General features: G+C 31.1%; 5 protein-coding genes across 5 annotated transcripts; 3 read left to right on the top strand and 2 right to left on the bottom strand.

Annotated features, from left to right (window-relative positions):
* LOC128952519 (histone deacetylase 1-like) lies at positions 1–2,974 on the top strand. The gene is made up of 7 exons (XM_054297928.1): positions 1–252; positions 707–819; positions 1,107–1,224; positions 1,299–1,759; positions 1,822–2,059; positions 2,140–2,689; positions 2,789–2,974. The coding sequence occupies exons 1-7, from the start codon at positions 204–206 to the stop codon at positions 2,874–2,876; spliced, it is 1,617 nt and encodes a 538-aa protein (XP_054153903.1). The 5' UTR covers positions 1–203; the 3' UTR covers positions 2,877–2,974.
* Positions 2,975–4,793: 1,819 nt separating this feature from the next.
* LOC128952798 (beta-1,4-mannosyl-glycoprotein 4-beta-N-acetylglucosaminyltransferase-like) lies at positions 4,794–6,331 on the top strand. Its single transcript, XM_054298243.1, has 3 exons — positions 4,794–4,834; positions 5,263–5,915; positions 6,009–6,331. Exons 2-3 carry the CDS (start codon positions 5,300–5,302, stop codon positions 6,329–6,331), a joined length of 939 nt encoding a protein of 312 aa, XP_054154218.1. The 5' UTR covers positions 4,794–4,834; positions 5,263–5,299.
* A 1,213-nt stretch (positions 6,332–7,544) lies between these two features.
* On the top strand, positions 7,545–10,120 carry LOC128952797 (beta-1,4-mannosyl-glycoprotein 4-beta-N-acetylglucosaminyltransferase-like). Its single transcript, XM_054298242.1, has 3 exons — positions 7,545–7,601; positions 8,111–8,769; positions 9,810–10,120. Exons 2-3 carry the CDS (start codon positions 8,175–8,177, stop codon positions 10,118–10,120), a joined length of 906 nt encoding a protein of 301 aa, XP_054154217.1. The 5' UTR covers positions 7,545–7,601; positions 8,111–8,174.
* A 22-nt stretch (positions 10,121–10,142) lies between these two features.
* Positions 10,143–11,421, bottom strand: LOC128951682 (mediator of RNA polymerase II transcription subunit 4-like). The gene is made up of 3 exons (XM_054296930.1): positions 11,215–11,421; positions 10,886–11,126; positions 10,143–10,803 (listed from the first exon to the last, which is right to left on the bottom strand). Exons 1-3 carry the CDS (start codon positions 11,286–11,288, stop codon positions 10,261–10,263), a joined length of 858 nt encoding a protein of 285 aa, XP_054152905.1. The 5' UTR covers positions 11,289–11,421; the 3' UTR covers positions 10,143–10,260.
* Positions 11,422–12,458: 1,037 nt separating this feature from the next.
* Positions 12,459–19,284, bottom strand: LOC128952796 (axotactin-like). Its single transcript, XM_054298241.1, has 16 exons — positions 17,949–19,284; positions 17,073–17,891; positions 16,912–16,968; positions 16,596–16,768; positions 16,357–16,502; positions 16,158–16,271; positions 15,918–16,087; positions 15,546–15,849; positions 15,261–15,461; positions 15,033–15,190; positions 13,998–14,957; positions 13,830–13,927; positions 13,599–13,761; positions 13,332–13,516; positions 12,990–13,251; positions 12,459–12,911 (listed from the first exon to the last, which is right to left on the bottom strand). The coding sequence occupies exons 1-16, from the start codon at positions 19,282–19,284 to the stop codon at positions 12,619–12,621; spliced, it is 5,439 nt and encodes a 1,812-aa protein (XP_054154216.1). The 3' UTR covers positions 12,459–12,618.
* Between the last annotated feature and the right edge of the window lie 206 nt (positions 19,285–19,490).

Here is a 19,490-nt window from a genome sequence, read left to right as displayed (position 1 = left end):
AATCAAACATTTCTTCTCTCAATTCAAAAGAGTCGACACTTTATGAGAGTTCAGTGTATTTGCGGTTAACTTGAAATACATTTGCTTTTTTGATTGCCTGACCTTCGCTGGCCATCAACGGCAACATCGACGTCGACTGACCGACCGGACCATCAAATTGTTATTATTGGCCATCAGTTGATCGTTGAACACATCCGATAACAATGTCTTCAAGCGGTGCATCCAAGAAAAGAGTCTGTTATTATTATGACGGTATGAAAATTGTCCACTTTTTCTCCATTTAACCGCCGATGAGATATCTTTTGTTATTTAATTTAGTTTACATTAAATGAATTGTCAGCCAAATAGCAATAGTTTTTTAATTTACTTATTATTATTTAATTCCTAATTAATTATAATAATAATAGTCTCTCAGTATATAAATCCCATACAAAAAATTTTTTTAATACACTGAGCGCTCAATTTGTTGTCTGCCATTGTGGGCATCCGTACACTGTATATATTATATAGCGCTAGCAATAGTAGCAGTGAATGACGCTTACTATTGCTTAAGTATAGGCTATAGAATATATTAGGCTACTAGTCTACGGTATCCCAATAGAGTAGCTAACATTTTGTGCCGCATCCGTACAAAACTATTAATATACTATCGTATATCATATATAATGTAATTTAAATTATATTATTATTATTATTATTATTTTAGGTGATATCGGTAACTACTACTATGGTCAGGGACATCCCATGAAACCTCATCGTATACGTATGGCACACAATCTGATCCTAAACTATGGATTGTACAGAAAAATGGAAATCTATGTAAGTTTTCTTTTTTTAATCATCGGTGGATCTATTAGGCCATCGATTTGTTGTCCAATTGATAACTAAATTTTAATTTTAATGAATAAATTTTGTTGTGTTTGTTATACGTATGTCTTTAATTGATTGATAATAATTTGTTTAATTAGTGATAAAATAAAATTTTTAGTAATTTATTTGATATTAGTTTTATCTGTCTGTTTGTGTATTGTTTCTGAAGTGGTGTTTCTAATAATGTTTTATACATCTGATCTAAAATTGTATTTCTCTTTATGTTTGACTAATAGCGACCACATAAGGCCACCCAAGAAGAGATGACAAAATATCATTCCGACGATTACATCCGATTCTTGAGAAGTATAAGACCCGATAATATGAATGAATACAACAAACAAATGCAAAGATGTAAGTTTTTTTGGATTACTTGGTTTGGATGAAAACATTTTGGTTAACAAAATATGTTGTTTTAATATTATTAGTCAATGTCGGCGAAGATTGTCCTGTTTTTGATGGTCTCTACGAGTTTTGTCAGCTGTCGACCGGCGGTTCAGTTGCCGGTGCTGTCAAACTTAACAAACAGGCGGCCGATATAGCTGTCAATTGGGCGGGAGGTCTACATCACGCCAAGAAATCTGAAGCATCGGGCTTTTGTTATGTCAACGACATAGTGTTGGCCATACTTGAACTCTTGAAATATCACCAAAGAGTTCTCTACATTGATATTGACATACATCACGGCGATGGTGTTGAAGAAGCTTTCTATACTACTGATAGAGTGATGACCTGTTCTTTCCATAAGTATGGAGAATATTTTCCAGGAACTGGAGATCTTAGAGATATAGGCGCCGGAAAAGGCAAATACTATGCGGTCAACTTTCCCCTAAGAGATGGTATCGATGATGACGCTTACGAAAGCATTTTCCAACCGCTCATCTCAAAGGTTTGTTTGATTGTGATAATTATGATTCAGTTTTACTAAATTATGTCTTTGATTACCATTAGGTGATGGAGATGTATCAGCCAAGTGCTGTTGTCCTCCAGTGCGGTGCCGATTCACTGTCTGGCGATAGACTCGGATGTTTTAATTTGACACTTAAAGGTCACGGAAAGTGCGTGGAGTTTGTCAAGAAGTTCAATACACCATTGCTTTTGGTTGGTGGCGGCGGCTATACTATCCGTAATGTCGCCCGTTGTTGGACTCACGAAACATCCGTTGCCCTCAACACTGATATAGCAAATGGTTTGTTTAGATTAAGATTTTTAAAAGTATTTATTTAAAGTTTTACCGTATATTAAATCATTTACTTCATTGAATCCCAGAACTGCCATACAATGACTACTTTGAATATTTTGGACCCGATTTTAAGTTACACATCAGTCCATCAAATATGACAAATCAAAATTCAAGTGAATATCTCGAGAAAATCAAGACTCGTTTGTTTGAAAACCTGCGAATGCTTCCGCACGCGCCGGGCGTTCAAATGCAGCCCATACCTGAAGACGCCATCGACCAGGAAAGTGATGATGAAGACAAACAGGACGCCGACGAACGCATTAGTATCAGAGCTTCGGAGAAGCGAATTGCCAGAGAAGATGAAATGTCAGATTCGGAAGATGAAGGCGATGGCAGACGTGATAATAGATCTCATAAGCCAAAGGCTAAGAAGTCAAAAGTAGAGGCAAATAGTAATTTAAACGCTTCGACGAACGCTAACAATACTAATGATAGTAAAGACAAGGYATCCGATAAAAAGGATGAKTCAACTGCTGATGCAAATGACAAGAAGGCCACTACCACTGAACCGATACCCGAGTCTACCGAAGCGGATGCTAGTAAAACATCKGAYGATAAACCAGACTCTAGTAAAAGGTATGAGTTTTRTCTATAATAAAGCAGTAAATTGTAATTATTTAAGTATTTAAAGTTTTTTTATAATAATTAATGKTTTGATTTTGTATTGATTTTTAGTGAGCCTTCGCCACAAAGCACTCAAAACGTGAACTCAACGGTTCCRACAAAGGCTGACACCGCCGATAAAGACAAGAAGAGTTCATGATTTGGTTTTTTAGTTAAATTAAATCTTTTTTAATACTATTGAGACAAATGCAATCAATTAAATTAAATACATTTTTGTAATCACTAATTATAGGTTTTTTTATAATAATCTATTATTATTTATTATTTCAAATCATTATATATACTATATATTATTATATATGTGGTGTTTTGCTATCTTGTCATACAAATCATCTGTTTTTGTGCGTAAAAACAACTCAATTATGTATTTTATAAAAAAATGGATTTAAATTCAAAATTTTATTTGTTTTTTATTTGCTATAATATATATTTCTGTATATTTTTATCGATTGCTAATTAAATAATAAATTTTTTTCGACAACAATAATAATAATAATTAAAATTCAATTACCAGTAATACAAACTTTTATACAAATATTTTTACAAAGTGTCCGACCGGTCGACTCTGGAGTATTACCTGTTAATAAAATACCAAATGAATGCTTTTATATGTATTTATATAACAACAGTATAATGTAGTTATTTAACATAAATTTTAAGCATTATTATAAAAAATAAATAAATGATTTATAAAATTTATGTTAATATTAAAATTAATGTTAAAAGTTGTTATTATATAGTTAATGACTATTTAATTGCAATCAATGATTAGATTTTATAATATAAAATAATCTACAGTATCTAACGCATTTAAAGCGATTAAATTAAAAATTATTGATAAAATTAACTTATTATTTTATATTTATTGGTAAAATAGGTTTTTTTTGTTGGTCGGTATCTTTAGTAACACTTTTTTTTTGAAGTAAACAATAATATTCAATATATCTATTGATAATAATTGTTATTATTATTATCGTTGCTATGATTTTTTTAAAAGAAATATTTACTATGAAAATACTTTTATGTGTAGTATTTAGAAAATTTGATAATAAAAATATGTGCTAGTTCATTTGCTTATTTTGTTGTTAAAATTAGTTAGTTTTTTTAATTTTTTAATAATTTTTATAAAATGTTAGTTTGAATAATAATTTATTTTCTAGTGATTGAAAAGTTTTTTTTTTTGGTGAATATTTAGACTTTTTATTTCATACAATATAAACGCATACACAGTATCTGCTAATAACACTTGTTGTTTAAATATTATTATCTAATATTATTATTAAGTTGTGTCATTGTATTAGTATTATATCTAATCTATACATAAATTTATCAAATGTCCGGTTCTTTCATCATATTTTTCATATGATATTTAACAATAAAATATCCAATGAATATAAAATCATTAGATAATTGTTTGAATAAAGAGTTTTTATATGTGAATCACAGATAATGTAATGAAAAAAAATGTTTAATGATTTGTTATGGCATAAAAACTAAATTTGTTTTGTTATAAATAGTTTACTAAATAGGTGTTATTATGTCTAATAATAATAATAATAAAGTAAATGTACCGGTATATATATACATATGTATATACGGTATGTATATACCTGTTTAAATAAGTATTTAATAGATATACATTATATAATATGAAATGATTGCATGTTATTTCTATGACTACGGTTTCGGTACAATAATTTTACAATATTTTTTAATTATAATTGAATGACTAATTTAAAAATAAATAAATATATATATATATATATATATCATTATAATCATTAATAAAATTGAAAAAAAAACTTTCAAATTTTGAACTTGCAAACTCACTTGTTTGATATTTGATGATAAATATTATATATTATCATTTTAAGGTTATATAAATTATCAGTTAACCTAAATTATAATAAAGAGAGAGTGAGAGTGAAATGATGCTAATTTTTTTAAACAATTTAATAATTGGTATGCTATGAGAAACTTTAATAGAAAAGTTAAGATAACTATAATTATCTTAATTATATTTTTGACAATTTTATGGCTAATTAATAATTGGACATCAACTAAATTTGTTGTACGAGATCTCATTTATATAAGCAGGTATGATATTATAAATTTTTTTTATCAATTTTATATTTTAAATATTTATTAAAAGTTTTATTAATATACTGTATATTAAATATGGTAATAAATTTTAAAGTTCAATGTTTTTATAACTCTATAAAAATACATTACTTTAATTCTAGTATTGTAAATATTTTGGTTATTTCTATATAAAAATTTAAATAATAAATTATTTTATTAATAATAATATTAATTTAATATATTATTTGCTCAGTTGCTGAAAACCGAGTGTTGTAATAATCTGTATAAATATTTTTAAAAAATTTATTTAACTTATATTATATAATTTATTATTAAATTATTAGTCATATATTACTGTTTAAATAATAATAAATATTATAATTACTCTAATAATTAAATCACTATAAATTAAATAATTTTTTTTATTTGTGACAAAATTAAAGACCAATTTGGGACACAAGTCATGCACCAGAATTCAAAATGATTGCTCACTATTCTTCAGTTGACATGAATTCATCGCAATTGTGTTCAATTCATAACTGGAAGAAGCGATCCAAAGAAGTCAAAGTCATCGATGCCTTCATATTCTCCATAGAACTCGACTTATTAGAGATCAGACTCAACGAGTTGTGGCCATATGTCGACCTCTTTGTTGTCTTAGAATCAAATAAAACATTTACGGGTAAATCAAAACGTCTTTATTTGAGGGAAAATATGAACCGATTTTTGTGGGCAAAAGACAAACTCAGATATCACTCATACAATGGTTTAGTAGATCTTAAATCCGGTGAAAATCCATTTTTCAACGAAAATAAGATGCGATTGCATATGAATGTTGTGATCGCAAACTATGCCAAATCGGGTGACATTATTATTGTCTCGGATGTCGATGAGATACCGACACCACAAGCCGTTCATTTGGTCAAACAGTGTACCGGTTTTCCTCAGTCAATGCATTTACAATTGAATACATATTTGTATTCATTTGAATTTTTCTTCAGCACCGATGATAGCTGGAGGGCACACATCCAGGTATATGACTACTCATTTGCCTACAGTCACGGACGGATATCCGACTATATGCTGGCCGATTCAGGTATTAAATTATTAATAGTATATAATTTATATAATTTTTAATTTTAATAAATAATTTTTAATAATTATATTATTAATATTATATTTTTATTAGGTTGGCATTGCTCATTTTGTTTTCGTTATTTATCGGATTTTATATTCAAAATGACATCCTATTCACACAATGATAGAGTATTAGATAGAAAATTGTTAAACATTAATGAAATCCAGAGAAAGATCTGTACCGGCGATGACTTGTACGACATGTATCCCGAAGTCTATACGTTTAGAGAAATGATCGCAAAGTTTGGTTCAATACCTAAATCCAAATCAATGACTCGTTTGCCAAAACATGTTATCGAAAATAGAGAAAAATTTGTATTTTTATTACCCGACGGTTGTTTGCGTGAAGTATACCATCAAACCAATGTTTTTTGATTTTTTAAATATAATATTTGTTTTAATAATAAAAAGTTTATTTATAGATTTTTAATTTAGTTTATTTATATTTGTTTAAATAATTATTTAAAATTTATTTATAGAATTCTGTAATTTGTTGAATAAATATTAGTTTTCATAATAAAAATTTCTATAAATATTTGTATTAAAAAAGCAATATTTATATTAAACCTATCTATTTAAATATTTAACTATAATTTATTAAAGTTATTGCTTTACAGTTACACAAAATTAATAGTTTATAAATTTTAATATTTACTTTAATTTATTTTTTGTTGTTGCTTTTAATTGTCATAACTATTAGCAGATTTTAATAGAAATCATTTAAAACTAATATCAACTTTAATTTACTTAATTTAGTACTAAAGTAAAAACTTTAAAAAAAATATTAAATAGATAATATTTAATTATTATTTTTTATTATAACAGTTATAAATATAACATTTTATTATAAATCAACATTTTATTATTATATAAAAGACAATAATTATAATAATATTTTGTTGTCTGTGTTGACAATTAATACATGCATTAAATATAATATTATTATTTAGCGGATAAAAATAAATTGTGAATCATTTGAATTTTATTATAATTTTGACAAAATAATATTATATTAACTATGCTATAATATATATATATATATTTATATATAATAAACACAAAATATAAGCATACATAAGATAATTATACTTATTTTTAGTTAATAAAATAAACAGTTTTTTTTTGTGAAAGCAATAACAATATTTTATTTGGAGGCTTTACAGTATAGTAACAGTCTAGTACAGTATAGTTACAATACATAAATAATTGAATATTTTTATTATTTAAATATCCAACAATTTAAATGACTGTATGTTACAGTGCCAAATATAATATTATACATTATTATTATTATTATTAGTAGTAGTAGTAGTAATAGTAGAGTACATAATAAAAATTGTTTTATTTCATAATTTAACAAAAAAAACTAAATCAATAAATTATTGTTGTGTTCCCTTCAAAGTATATAAATATATACAACAAAAATAACAACATTTCAGTCATTATGTAGCGGTTAGAGTTAAGTCGATATACAATACTTTATATACAGTACAGTAGTTTTTTTTCACTCATTCAATATTATGTCAAAATTGTTAATAAAATTTATTAGATTAGGTTTGTTGGTAATCATAATTTTATTATTTGTAATATTTTTCAATTGGACACATACTAAAATAATTGCCAGGAATTTTATTTACCTGACCAGGTATGGGGTTATTTATAAATTTTATTCAATTTAATTGGTCTACAAAAAAAAACAATTTTTATGTAATATTTTTCTATTAAGAGTATTATATAATATGCTTAATAGTATACAAGTATATATAAAGTATATATATATATATATATATAATATTGCAATATATCATATTAATATTATATATTGAATACATTATACTACTGTATGATCAATAAGTTGTTATTATAAAAAACATAAAAGCTTTTTGTTATTATTAATTGCAATTGTTTGCTACTAACAAAAAAATCATTATTAAAATCAATGTTTTCCACGCAATGCATAAAATTTTGTAACAAAAAGTATATTCTGCTATAAAATATTAAATTAATACTAAATTGAATAAACTAATAAAAAGTAATACTTATAATAAACTAATAAAAAATTAATATATCAAAAGTTTTTTATTGTTATCTAATAAAAATAGTATTGAAATTTTAAAAATAAATTTATTTTCTATAATCTCCACAAAAATTTAGACCCATTTGGGATAAGAGACCCGAAAGACCACAGCATGTGATTACACACTACTATTCTGTTGATATGAATTCAATGCAATTGTGTTCACTTCATAACTGGAGGAAGAGATCCAAAGAAGTCAAAGTCATCGATGCCTTCATATTCTCCATAGAACTCGACTTATTAGAGATCAGACTCAACGAGTTGTGGCCATATGTCGACCTCTTTGTTGTCTTAGAATCAAATAAAACATTTACGGGTAAATCAAAACGTCTTTATTTGAGGGAAAATATGAACCAATTTTTGTGGGCAAAAGACAAACTCAGATATCATTCGTACAATGGTTTAGTAGATCTCGAATCCGGTGAAAGTCCGTTCAAAAATGAAAATCAAATGAGAACACAGATGACTAAAATCATATCGAAATATGCAACAAATGGTGATATTATTATCAGTTCAGATGTCGATGAAATACCATCTCAACAGACCATCCAATTGGTCAAAGAGTGTACTGGTTTTCCGGTTGCAATGCATTTGCAGTTAAATATGTATTTATATTCATTTGAGTTCAGTGTCGACGACGAGTACGAGACCCGTAGCGCACACATCACTCAATACAATCAAAAGACATTTAGTTTCAGTCACTCAAAGAGTAGACAATATATTCTCACCGATTCTGGTATTAAATGCAGATTTTTTTTCTCTCATCATATCTTACAGAATATTCTTTAATACATTGATATTATCTTATTAATATATATAAAGGACAGTAAGCGACCCCCATTACCGACCCCCGCATAGGAGTGGCTTTAAGTGTGTATTAATATATATAAAAGACAGTATACGACACTCATTAACGACACCCACATAGGAGTAGTTTTGTGTGTATAGCACTAGCACTGTGTGTGTGACTGTGAACTACAGTAAGCTATACAATACATCTACAGTACATGTATTAACATAACACACTTAAACATATAATAAGCATTGATATCATATGTGAGACATAGGCAACACTTTTACAGAGAGTCTTAAATAGTGGCGGCGGAGATGCTATTAATTACAATTATATGGTCAACAATACATTGAATTAAAAAGTGACCAAGGACAATGTTGTAGATGATTTTAAACTAAATAAAATTGTAATTGGTCATTTTTAAATTAATTGTATGATTTGCCAGATAAATGCAGTCGACTATCATTTATAAATTTTTTAAACAGTCGACTGTAAATTATTTAGCATATAATACAATTAATTAAAAAATGACCAATTACAATTTTATTTATTTTAAATTTATCTACAACATTGCCCTTGGTCACTTATTAATTCAACGTATTGTTCACCAGATAATTGTAATTAATAGCATCGCCGCCGACGCTGTTTAAGATTATCTGACACTTTCACAAAGTTTTCATAAAATTTCAAAACTAATATTTCAAATTATTTGTCGCAATTGTCTCAATAAATACTATCCTTGAATTAAAATATATTTATAATAAAAATTTTGATTTAATTTAATTAAAACGGGCCGTAATTACGGGCTTTAAAGTCTTGTATAAAGTATAAGTATAGTAATCATTATAAATAAATATTATTTTTAAATTAGCCATAAATTACTAAACAAAAATTTTGTGTCTATATTAATCAAATTTATTAAATTTATTTTTAACAAAATTAGTTAATTAATTAAAATTAATTGTTATTAATTAAATTAATAGGATGGCATTGTTCATTTTGTTTTCGCTATCTATCGGATTTTATATTTAAAATGACATCCTATTCACACAACGATAGAGTATTGGATGAGAAAGTGTTGGACAAAAAGGAGATCCAGAGAAAGATATGTACCGGAGATAACTTATACGATATGTATCGCGAGTTTTACTCATTGAAAGAAATGGTTACTCAATTGGGATCAATACCAAAGTCTAAAGTTATGACAAATTTGCCAAAACATGTCATAGAAAATGCACAAAAATTTTCATATCTATTGCCCGACGGCTGTGTCCGTCAGGACTTTAAGCTTTAATTTAATTTATTTTTTTGTGTACTATTGAGAAATAATTAAAAAAAATATTTATTACAAAATTATAAATAAATACAAAAAACAGAGATTTTATATAATGTGTTAATGAAATGATAAATCTGTTTCTTCTTCTTCTTCCTCTTCTATTGGCTATCACTCGATGAACTACTGGATGAATCAGTGGACATGACTTCGACGTCATCGACATCTTTGCTGGACGGCTTGACGCCATCCAGTGATGGATGATGCGGATAGGAAGACAATGCGCTAATGTTGGGTTTAATGTCGTGTCCGCCACCGCCGCCGCCCCACGCAAATGACGAACTACTTGACGTACTGGCCGTACTCGACGGTCGGGCTATATCTTGTTGGTTCGATTGGGCGCCGGTAGCGGCACCGCCGCCGCTGTTATTGGCGTTATATGCGTTCAGCTGATGCGACTGCTGTTGTAATAAATTAGAGGTTATGTTCGGATCGTTAGCACTGGCCAACAGTCCGGCCCGCATGTCGACATCCGTCGGATATGGTCTACGTTGATCACCGATTTCCCAATTATACGGTGCGGCCACCGAATGGGCGGCACTTATCTTATGCGCGTAACGTATCAGCTCTTCCGATGGTATGGCCTGTTGTGTGACCTTTGATATCAATTGTAGTTTATGTTTGGCCTGAAATAAGGCGGTCGTCTAAATTAAAACACAAGACATATCACCAATTAGTTCTATCAGTAAATGACAACAACAAAGAAAACTAAAATAAAATTCATACCAATATGTGTTCGGCTTCTCTAAGATTTCGCTGCAATTGTCTGATCTGTTGGTCGTGTTTGTCGACTTCATCTCTCAACTCGACCATCGATTTGTGTACTTCTTCCTGGTCTTTGGCGGCACACAATTCGTTCTTCAGTTCCTTGTCTTTGGCCACCAACAGATCGGCCAATTGGTTGTTGTCCAATACAAGTGTCGTCGGACGCAATGCTTTCGGTGTCAAAACAATCTCCAGAAGTTCCCTGAAGAAGATGATGACGAAAAAAACGAAAAGATGAGTTAAAATCATCAATCAATTAATAAAGACATATATCTTATTGGATGACATACTTTGCAATCAGTTCAATGTCGTCGACAATGGCCAGTAGTCGATCGCGGACACACTTAGCCGACGACGACGACATTGTAGTCACTGTTTTTGTTTGTTTGTTTTATTTCGGATCAATTTCAGTGATAAACCATCAAATTTTTTTGTTGAGTCAAATGAGTTATTATTTATTTATCACATGTTTTGTGTCATTCATTGTATACATACATACATACAGTCAGTCAGTGCTGACATCAGATGACAAACAATACAATCATTTTTTATTTAGTCAAAGACTGGACACTAGTTTCTCGCACTTTCAACGGCTGTTTATTTGGCCAAATGGTTCAATCAATCGGTTAATTACCGATTTTTCACACCTTAATTAATGGCATCTTAATTACCAGTAAATCAAATTAAAAAAAGTTTTTAATTAATTATTTTTTTTGTTATTAATAATTAATAGTATAAATAATGTTTATTTTCTATTTATTCTGTAATTTTTTTGTGTAATTTTTTTTTTGGGTCCCAAACCGCCTGTGATATTAATTGATGTCTACGGGTTGGATAAATACCCTGATATAACCGGTTATTTAAAATTTGACCAAGATCTTATTGGAGGTGAGGGGTATATAATTACAATTATTTTTGTATTTCATAGTTTTGTCATATAAATTAACTTTTAAAAAAAGTTTTTTTTTGTTTTTTAAGTATAACATAGTTATCTATATAAAAAAAAATTGCAATTAGATTTCAATAATAATTTACAAATAATTAAATGCAGTGAATAATTTTAAAAATATTTATTTTTTTAAATTTTATTTTTATTTTATTAAAAAATATTATCACTTATACAATAAATTAAGTTAGACTAGAAATCGATTTAAATTATTGCTTAATTAATTAATTGAATTAATTAAAAAAATAAATCTATGACTAAATAAATGCATTCAAAAAAAAGTGTTCAAACAATTATTGTTTATATTATTAAATAAAATATTTAGTTATTTTTGTTTATTATAAAATAAATTAAACTAATTTTTTTAGTGTGATTTGGTATCAAAACTGTCAATTAAATTTCTACCRTATATTGAATTTTTAAAAAACAAAAAGTTTGAAATTTTTCTAAATGACATTTCAATTATTATAATCAATTAATTGATTTTTTTTAATAATACTGATTATGTAATTGTGTTTTGATTCCGATGGCATTTCAATATAGTTATTATTATCACATTTTTTTAAATGTATTGCAAAATTATCAGTGAATTTGTTGTCGTTTTTTAAATAAGTGTCACATAATTATTGATTGTCTAATAGTTTGCGACAATAATTGCTGGGATTTTTTTAATTTTTTATTTGTTGGACAAGAAATGAGATTCAATGAAACAAACAAAAAAAAACCAACTTCTCTATCAAAACAAGAATCAATCGGCAAATCTTACTCTCGATGTCAATGTTTGATCCGATTCTTGTTGTTCTAACTCTTTCTGATTGATATCACAATTAATGTCTTGAGATTGATCGCTCATCTGATCAATAAATCTGATTCGTGGCGATGTCTTTTGGGCGTAAAAGTCGACAGCTTTTGGCTCTTTCAATGGAAACGATTCCTGTGGTGGAGAGGAGTTACCATTGATTAACTCTTGATGTTGAAGCAGTTTGACGGCAGCCTCGCTATCACTATTATTACCATTGGATATCATATGAAATTTGACATCTATTTCATCCAAAACAAACAAATTGAATATTTAAATGACAAGAAATTAATCCAAACAAAAAAAACTGATTTTCAAACCTCTATTTCGCGATGAATTTCTGCTGTGTTTGCTATGCGAATGAAAGAAAGGTGTTTCGCCTTGAAATTGTCGGATCCGATAGTTTCGCTGCAAATGCCACATATAGATGAAACAAATGATGAAAACAATGGCTAAGAAAGTACTGCAAACAATATAAATAGGAGTTTTGTTGATCTGTTCGCTAGACTTTAAGACAAACGGTTTGGTCAGAAATGTGATGAGCTTTGGTTCGGGTGGTGACAGCCATAACTCGTTTTCCGTCTATTTTTTGTTGTTGTTTATAGTATAGATGAAGATTAGATCCCAATAACATAAAACAATTGATTTGTATGTTTAGTTACCTCTATATTGTTTACTTCGGGCAATTCGATGACCGGCGACGATATAACCGGAATATGTTCCTTGAATTCGGCACACAATCCCTGTTTGATGTCACCCTCGACTCTTACAGACGATAGATCAGTTCGTCCGCCGAATGCCGACTCTAACGGTTCCAGTTTTAACTCGTTTAACTCAATTAAGACATCTAAACGAAAAACAAATATAAATTTTTACAAAATATATTGAAATCGCTGACAAAAACAATGGCCAGAATCGGGTGGACCTACTGGACACACATCCTATAAAGTTTGTAAAGTTGTAGATCTGTGCCAACTTTTGATGTATTGCTCCCACTATTACCAAATTTTCATCATTTGCCTGAAGACTTTCGCCACTTACCGCAGATGTCGTCTTTGTCTCGTATGATGTGTCRTATATTTCGCTGTCAACCTATTATTGGTTAGATATAATTGATTTAATTGTTTATCACTAAATTGGATTCATTGTGAAACACTGACCACTAGTTGAACAATGCTGTCTTTGCGTGTATAGAGCAGCCAATGTCTGCTCCCATCAGCAATTATGATCTCATCACTTATGGACACTCTGCCGATAACTATATTAACAATTATTTTTAATTATTAGTATTATTTTTGAAAACTTTTTTTTTAATGACACAAACATACATTTTGATGAATTGGTAATCTCTTCGATAAGTAATGAATGATCGGCCATAAGTGTGATGTGAATAAGTGTTGAACTTAACAAATGTTTGACAACAAGTAGTGTCCGACCGGTCGACTCTGGGGTCTTATCGGTCGAAAATGCCAAATGAATGCTAACCTGTTTGAGGATACTATCGTTTTGTTCGTATGTATAGCGAACAAGTGAGCGGCCATTGAATCGGGCGCCGACATCCTTATTGCATGTCTCGCCGCCATACGAAGTCATACTGCAATTACATATAACTTTGTTGTTTTTCCAGTCCTCAGTACAGGCGCCGCCATTCAGACAGGGAATCCTATCGCACATCATTGTACAACCGGGTCGGATCTGACCAATGGCAACGGTAGACGGCTCTTTAGCTGCACTTATCAAATCAAACAGTTTGCCGCCGACCATAAACCCTTGAAGGCAACCAACAATTCCTTGAATCTGTGAAGTAGCGCCCACTTCGTCGACACCACCAAGAAATAGTTGACTGTGGGCTTCAATGGGCACTGGCGGTCGGGCCGGTTTGACCAGTTCATACTCGTCACCCGATTTCCACGGTTTTTGGCTATATTTGGTCAGAAATTTGATTGAATGTTTGATAACAACGTAGGCATCGTTGGCCATCAAAACGGTTTTACTTCTATCGCTTCTGTCGATTTTAATCTGTATGGGAATACCGGCGGTCAATATATCATCTACTTTGACCGCTCCGCGGACCACCCGATCCATGGTATTGAATGTAAAGATAACGTGAGTTCCGTTTTCAATATGCAACTGAACAAAATTATTCATATAATCGTTGGCATAAAATATCAGTGCATTAGCCATATGTGTCCTAAAACTGATTGTTATATCTTTTTCCAAAATGGGATTCACTTCCTTTCCTTCGGCCAACTTCTGGTAGTAAGAACTGGGAGTTATGAATGTCATACCTGTCCACCAAAAAAAAATATATGATATATTTACAATAATTTGAATTATTCTGATAATAGTTGTTAATAACTTACTGTTAGCATTGCTATCGTTCTCGCAGTGTTGACCCCTTTGCGAGACAGGATTAGCACATTTACATTCATAGCTACCCCACAATTCAACACAAGTGGCGCCGTTTTTGCACAGATCAGGCCTACAAAAGGGACGACAACCCTTTTCCATGTTTGTGGTCCTATAAAAAAATAATCATAAAAGTTACACACATTTATTGGGGATCAGATGCTACTACTACTACTACTAACTTTCTATGCAAATGTCGATTCAAATTAATAACTTTGTTGTTTAATACTAGACCGCGAAGACAACCGATAAAACCGGTCCGAACTTCCGAGTTAAGCAACAGATGTTTGGGCGCTCCGCCGACATATAACGGACCCTCAAATGTGTTAAATTCGTCGTCGTCTTCGAGATCGAAGAGTTCAGAATTGAGATTAACTGTAAATCTGTTGATTCACCAGAAGATGAATTTTGATGATAATATTTAATACTATTTCAGAAAAACCATAGAATTTCTGATTAAACAATACCTCATGTGATGGGCATCGGAATCGATCCAAATCTGTTGCCAATCGCCAGTATTTAGTCGCCGACTCGATACTAGTTTAACACTACGGGGTTTGTTGTTAACCAAAAACTCAAAAGTAATCTCATATTCATCTGATAGGATGGCTTTGAAGTAGCCGTGATGTGAGTGCAATGGCGACTGATAAAAGATGACCGCTTTGGGCGCTGTTGTCCTAAAACTGACAGCCAGATCGCCGCCTTCCCAACCGCTCAGTACTTCCAGATAGGATTCTTTGGTCTGAAAGGTAATCTCATATTCTCTGGTATCTGAAGACAAGGATGTGTATCTCAGTTATTATATATACACAATAATATAACTTATATGATATACTAACTTGAGTTAATGCAGCTAACGTTTCCCAGTATGAGATGCGCCTCCGAGTCCTTAATATGAGTTTTGGTCTGCAAGAAGAACATCCGAGTGATGCCAACATCTTTGGGATTCGTGAAGAAGCCTTCGTCGTGTTTCCAGCCAATGGTTTCACTGTCGCAGTTGCAGTGTTTGCTGTAATATACAAAAAAAAACTTTTAAACATTTATATCCATTAACTAAATTCGTAATTAAACTCCTGTACCTCCTGTCGACACAATTTTCAGCGGTCGAGCACTTGCACCGACCGGATATACCGCTGCCAATACTGGTCACCTTATTTCCGGCCGTCGACTGCATCCATGTATAGCTTGAAAGACTATAATTTTTTTATAGATTAAATTATATATATATATATTATTATAATGTGATTTAGATAATTAAAGATAAGAGTTGTTTAATACCCTAAAGGCGCTGAATTGCACTCGTATTTGATATATTGTGAACACTGTTTTGAATGCATTATAAGCAAGTGAAGCATTTTGGGTGTAAACTCACGATACGTAACATTTAAGTAGAAATTACCGAACTTTCCCCGCTCTCTGACCACCTATTGTTTTATTTATTATTTTTTCGGAAATATATTAATAATAATTAAGTTTTTTTTAAATATCGATAATTTAACTATTATATTGGACATTACCAATTGATGTCGGATATTATGCTCGACAATTGTCTCAATCATCCCGTTTTCGGACATTGAACAGATGACATGTGCCGGCGGTAGCGGACCATTTTGGTCGATGTCTATGATATAGATACCGGTTTTGTGATAACCGGCCAGATATAGCTCTTCGCACGTGCGCTTAAATATCGCTATTATTTTTTTCAGTATATTAATAGATATTATGGAAAACAGTTTTAAAAACATATCCTTATATTTTTGTTAAATAAGTGATTTATTATAATTTTATGATTTATATAATAATATTAATAAAATAAAAGGTTAGGAAACTCACAAAAATGACATGTTTTGCCCACATATCCAGTCCGCCCACAATCACATTTGGTTTGTCCTAATAATCAATTATATAGACAATAATAAGTATGTGCTTAATGTCACTACAAGTAAATCTATTTTTAAGGGAGGGGTAGTAGGGATGGGGTGAAACAGACATACCTGTCTCGATTGATGCAATACATTTGCCTCCGTTTTCACAAACATTGGGACTGTTGCACGGGTCGACCAGCTGGCAGTTGTCCAGCGAAATTTTACCGATAACAGCATAGTTATCATAGATAACCCGGGGATCAATTGACATCCGGTTGATTGTAATATCTCTCAAACAGCCTCTGATGCCATCGCTGGCACTCGAATTGACAAGAAATCCGGCACCAAATGAAACGTTTGAGTGGAAGTACTCAATGGATAGACCCTCGACAACAGCCTCTTTAGTGTACTTATAGTTTGATGTAATCATTATCTTTCCGTTGCCATCGCTTTCTAATGAAATCTGTTGCCAATAGTTCAACAAATGTTTGACAGACGTCGTAATACTCCAGACAGAGATTAAGGAACTGTTTGACGAACTGATGGTAAACTTTGCTTCGCTGTCATCTAAATGAAGAAACCAATACTTATCGCTTGACTGGTTGTTGTGGCCATCGCTTAGACTGCCCGACGCCAGTATGGCATTGTTTTTCTCCGATTTGAACTCAAGACTCAGTTTAAGTGCCGAACTATTATTGATACCGATTATAAAATGCGAAAACTTGGTGGACATAGTTATGGGAACGGGATCTATGTATCGGCAGCCGAATTCGGGCTGAAAGACACTGTGATAAACGGCCGCTTTGTTTGATTGTTGGCTTAACTCATATAAAATGCTTTTTGTATTAAAATAGACAAACTTAAGACAACCGACAAATCTGTAGTTTATATCAAACGGTATTAGTGTTGGCTGAAAGCGAGCACTGGGAACGCCACCGATGAAGATTTCTGACCAATTTAATTTATTTATGGATCAATTTAGATTTACTAATGATTTCAACTAACCTGGATCTACATGCAGATGATGTTCGTGTCCCGGTATCTTCAGAGATCTGACTTTAATTTCATCGACATATAGATAGACATCGTGAGCGTGATGTCTAACTGTTATATTATGCCAGTTGTCATCCGATAGGACAATGTTGTCAATTGTAGCATTGATTTGTCCGCCGCCTAAATCCATACTAAACAATAGGACACCGTTTCTCAGATGCATTGATATATAGCTATGGATAGGTTGTTCTCCCCGAGCGTACACTAGTATACCATTGAGTGATTGAGTTTTCAGATGAAGACTAATCCGATTGACATCGGAGTGGACTCTGTCCTTATAATTGTACACTTTATAGGAGACAAATGAATAGCCTCTCAGTGTCAGCACAGATATGTTGTCACTACGGCAATGCCAGTCCTCACGGCGGGTACCGAAACAGTCACAACTGGTGTACTGATAGTGATTAATACAGAGAGCACTGTTGGCACACAAATCCAATTGTTTGCACAAATTTACACAACCTTTCTGTAGACCATTAGAGTTGGTTATCACAAATGGTTTCAAGTGATTGTTGGCACTGTTGTTGTTGTTGTTGTCTATCAGATCATTGTTGTTGTTATTGTTGGCCAGTGAGTTGACCGAAGCTATGGCACGAAACTGTATTTTTCCTATACATCCAACAAATCGTTTGACACTATATTGTTGATGAGCTATTGGATTTCGGTTGTCTAGTCCGCCGAAAAACAGTACCGAACCGATAGCGTCGGCAGTTGTGCCACTCTTTTTCAGCACATAACTGGCCAACGATGACAACGAAATTTTCATGCCATTGTTTTTATGATTACTAGCCTTCTTGTCCAACATTGCCATCAATGTTCCGTTTAACGGATTTATGGTGATCCGCACCGTATGATAGATGTCATGATTTAATCCCTGTCCCATAAAAAAGAATTTTTGTTCGGCACCAAACTCGTGGACAATCTTAAGTCTACCGTTTTCAAGCATAACGTACAGCTCGTAGACGGGAAATCCTTGCACTGGATTGACAACTGTATGATACATAAGCAAACCGTGCGGACGATCGCTACGAAAATGAAATACTACTTCACGGGCTTTAAACAAATGCCACGATTGGCTGGTGTTTATCCTAATGAATGAATTACTTTTTGCAAACGTATAGGTCTGGTCAGTGGTGTTGTTAGTGTTGACAACATTAGGTTTGACCACCACTTTAGAAGTGTCAACAATTTCGGTAACATTATTATTATTATTGCCATTGATTTTACATATGTATGATGCGATTAATATGATGATGAAGATGACATTAGCAATGTATTTATTATACATTTTTAAATATATATATATAATTATTATTGACTTATAAAAAACATCAGTTCCTTCATCTAAATAAAATTATTGGAAATATTTTTAATAATTTTATGCCAATCATCATTGTCTTGATTTAAAAAAAATAAAAAATAAATTTCTAGCAAATATAATATCTAATTAAAGTCATAGTTATAGCTAAAATAGAAAAAAATAGTTTTTATTTT

This window comes from Oppia nitens, unplaced genomic scaffold (assembly GCF_028296485.1).
Source record: "Oppia nitens isolate AA-2021 unplaced genomic scaffold, nextdenovo-longstitch-racon4-pilon3 scaffold1_pilon_pilon_pilon, whole genome shotgun sequence".
In the NCBI taxonomy this organism is placed as follows: domain Eukaryota; kingdom Metazoa; phylum Arthropoda; class Arachnida; order Sarcoptiformes; family Oppiidae; genus Oppia; species Oppia nitens.
This window is presented reverse-complemented; position numbering and strand designations above follow the sequence as displayed.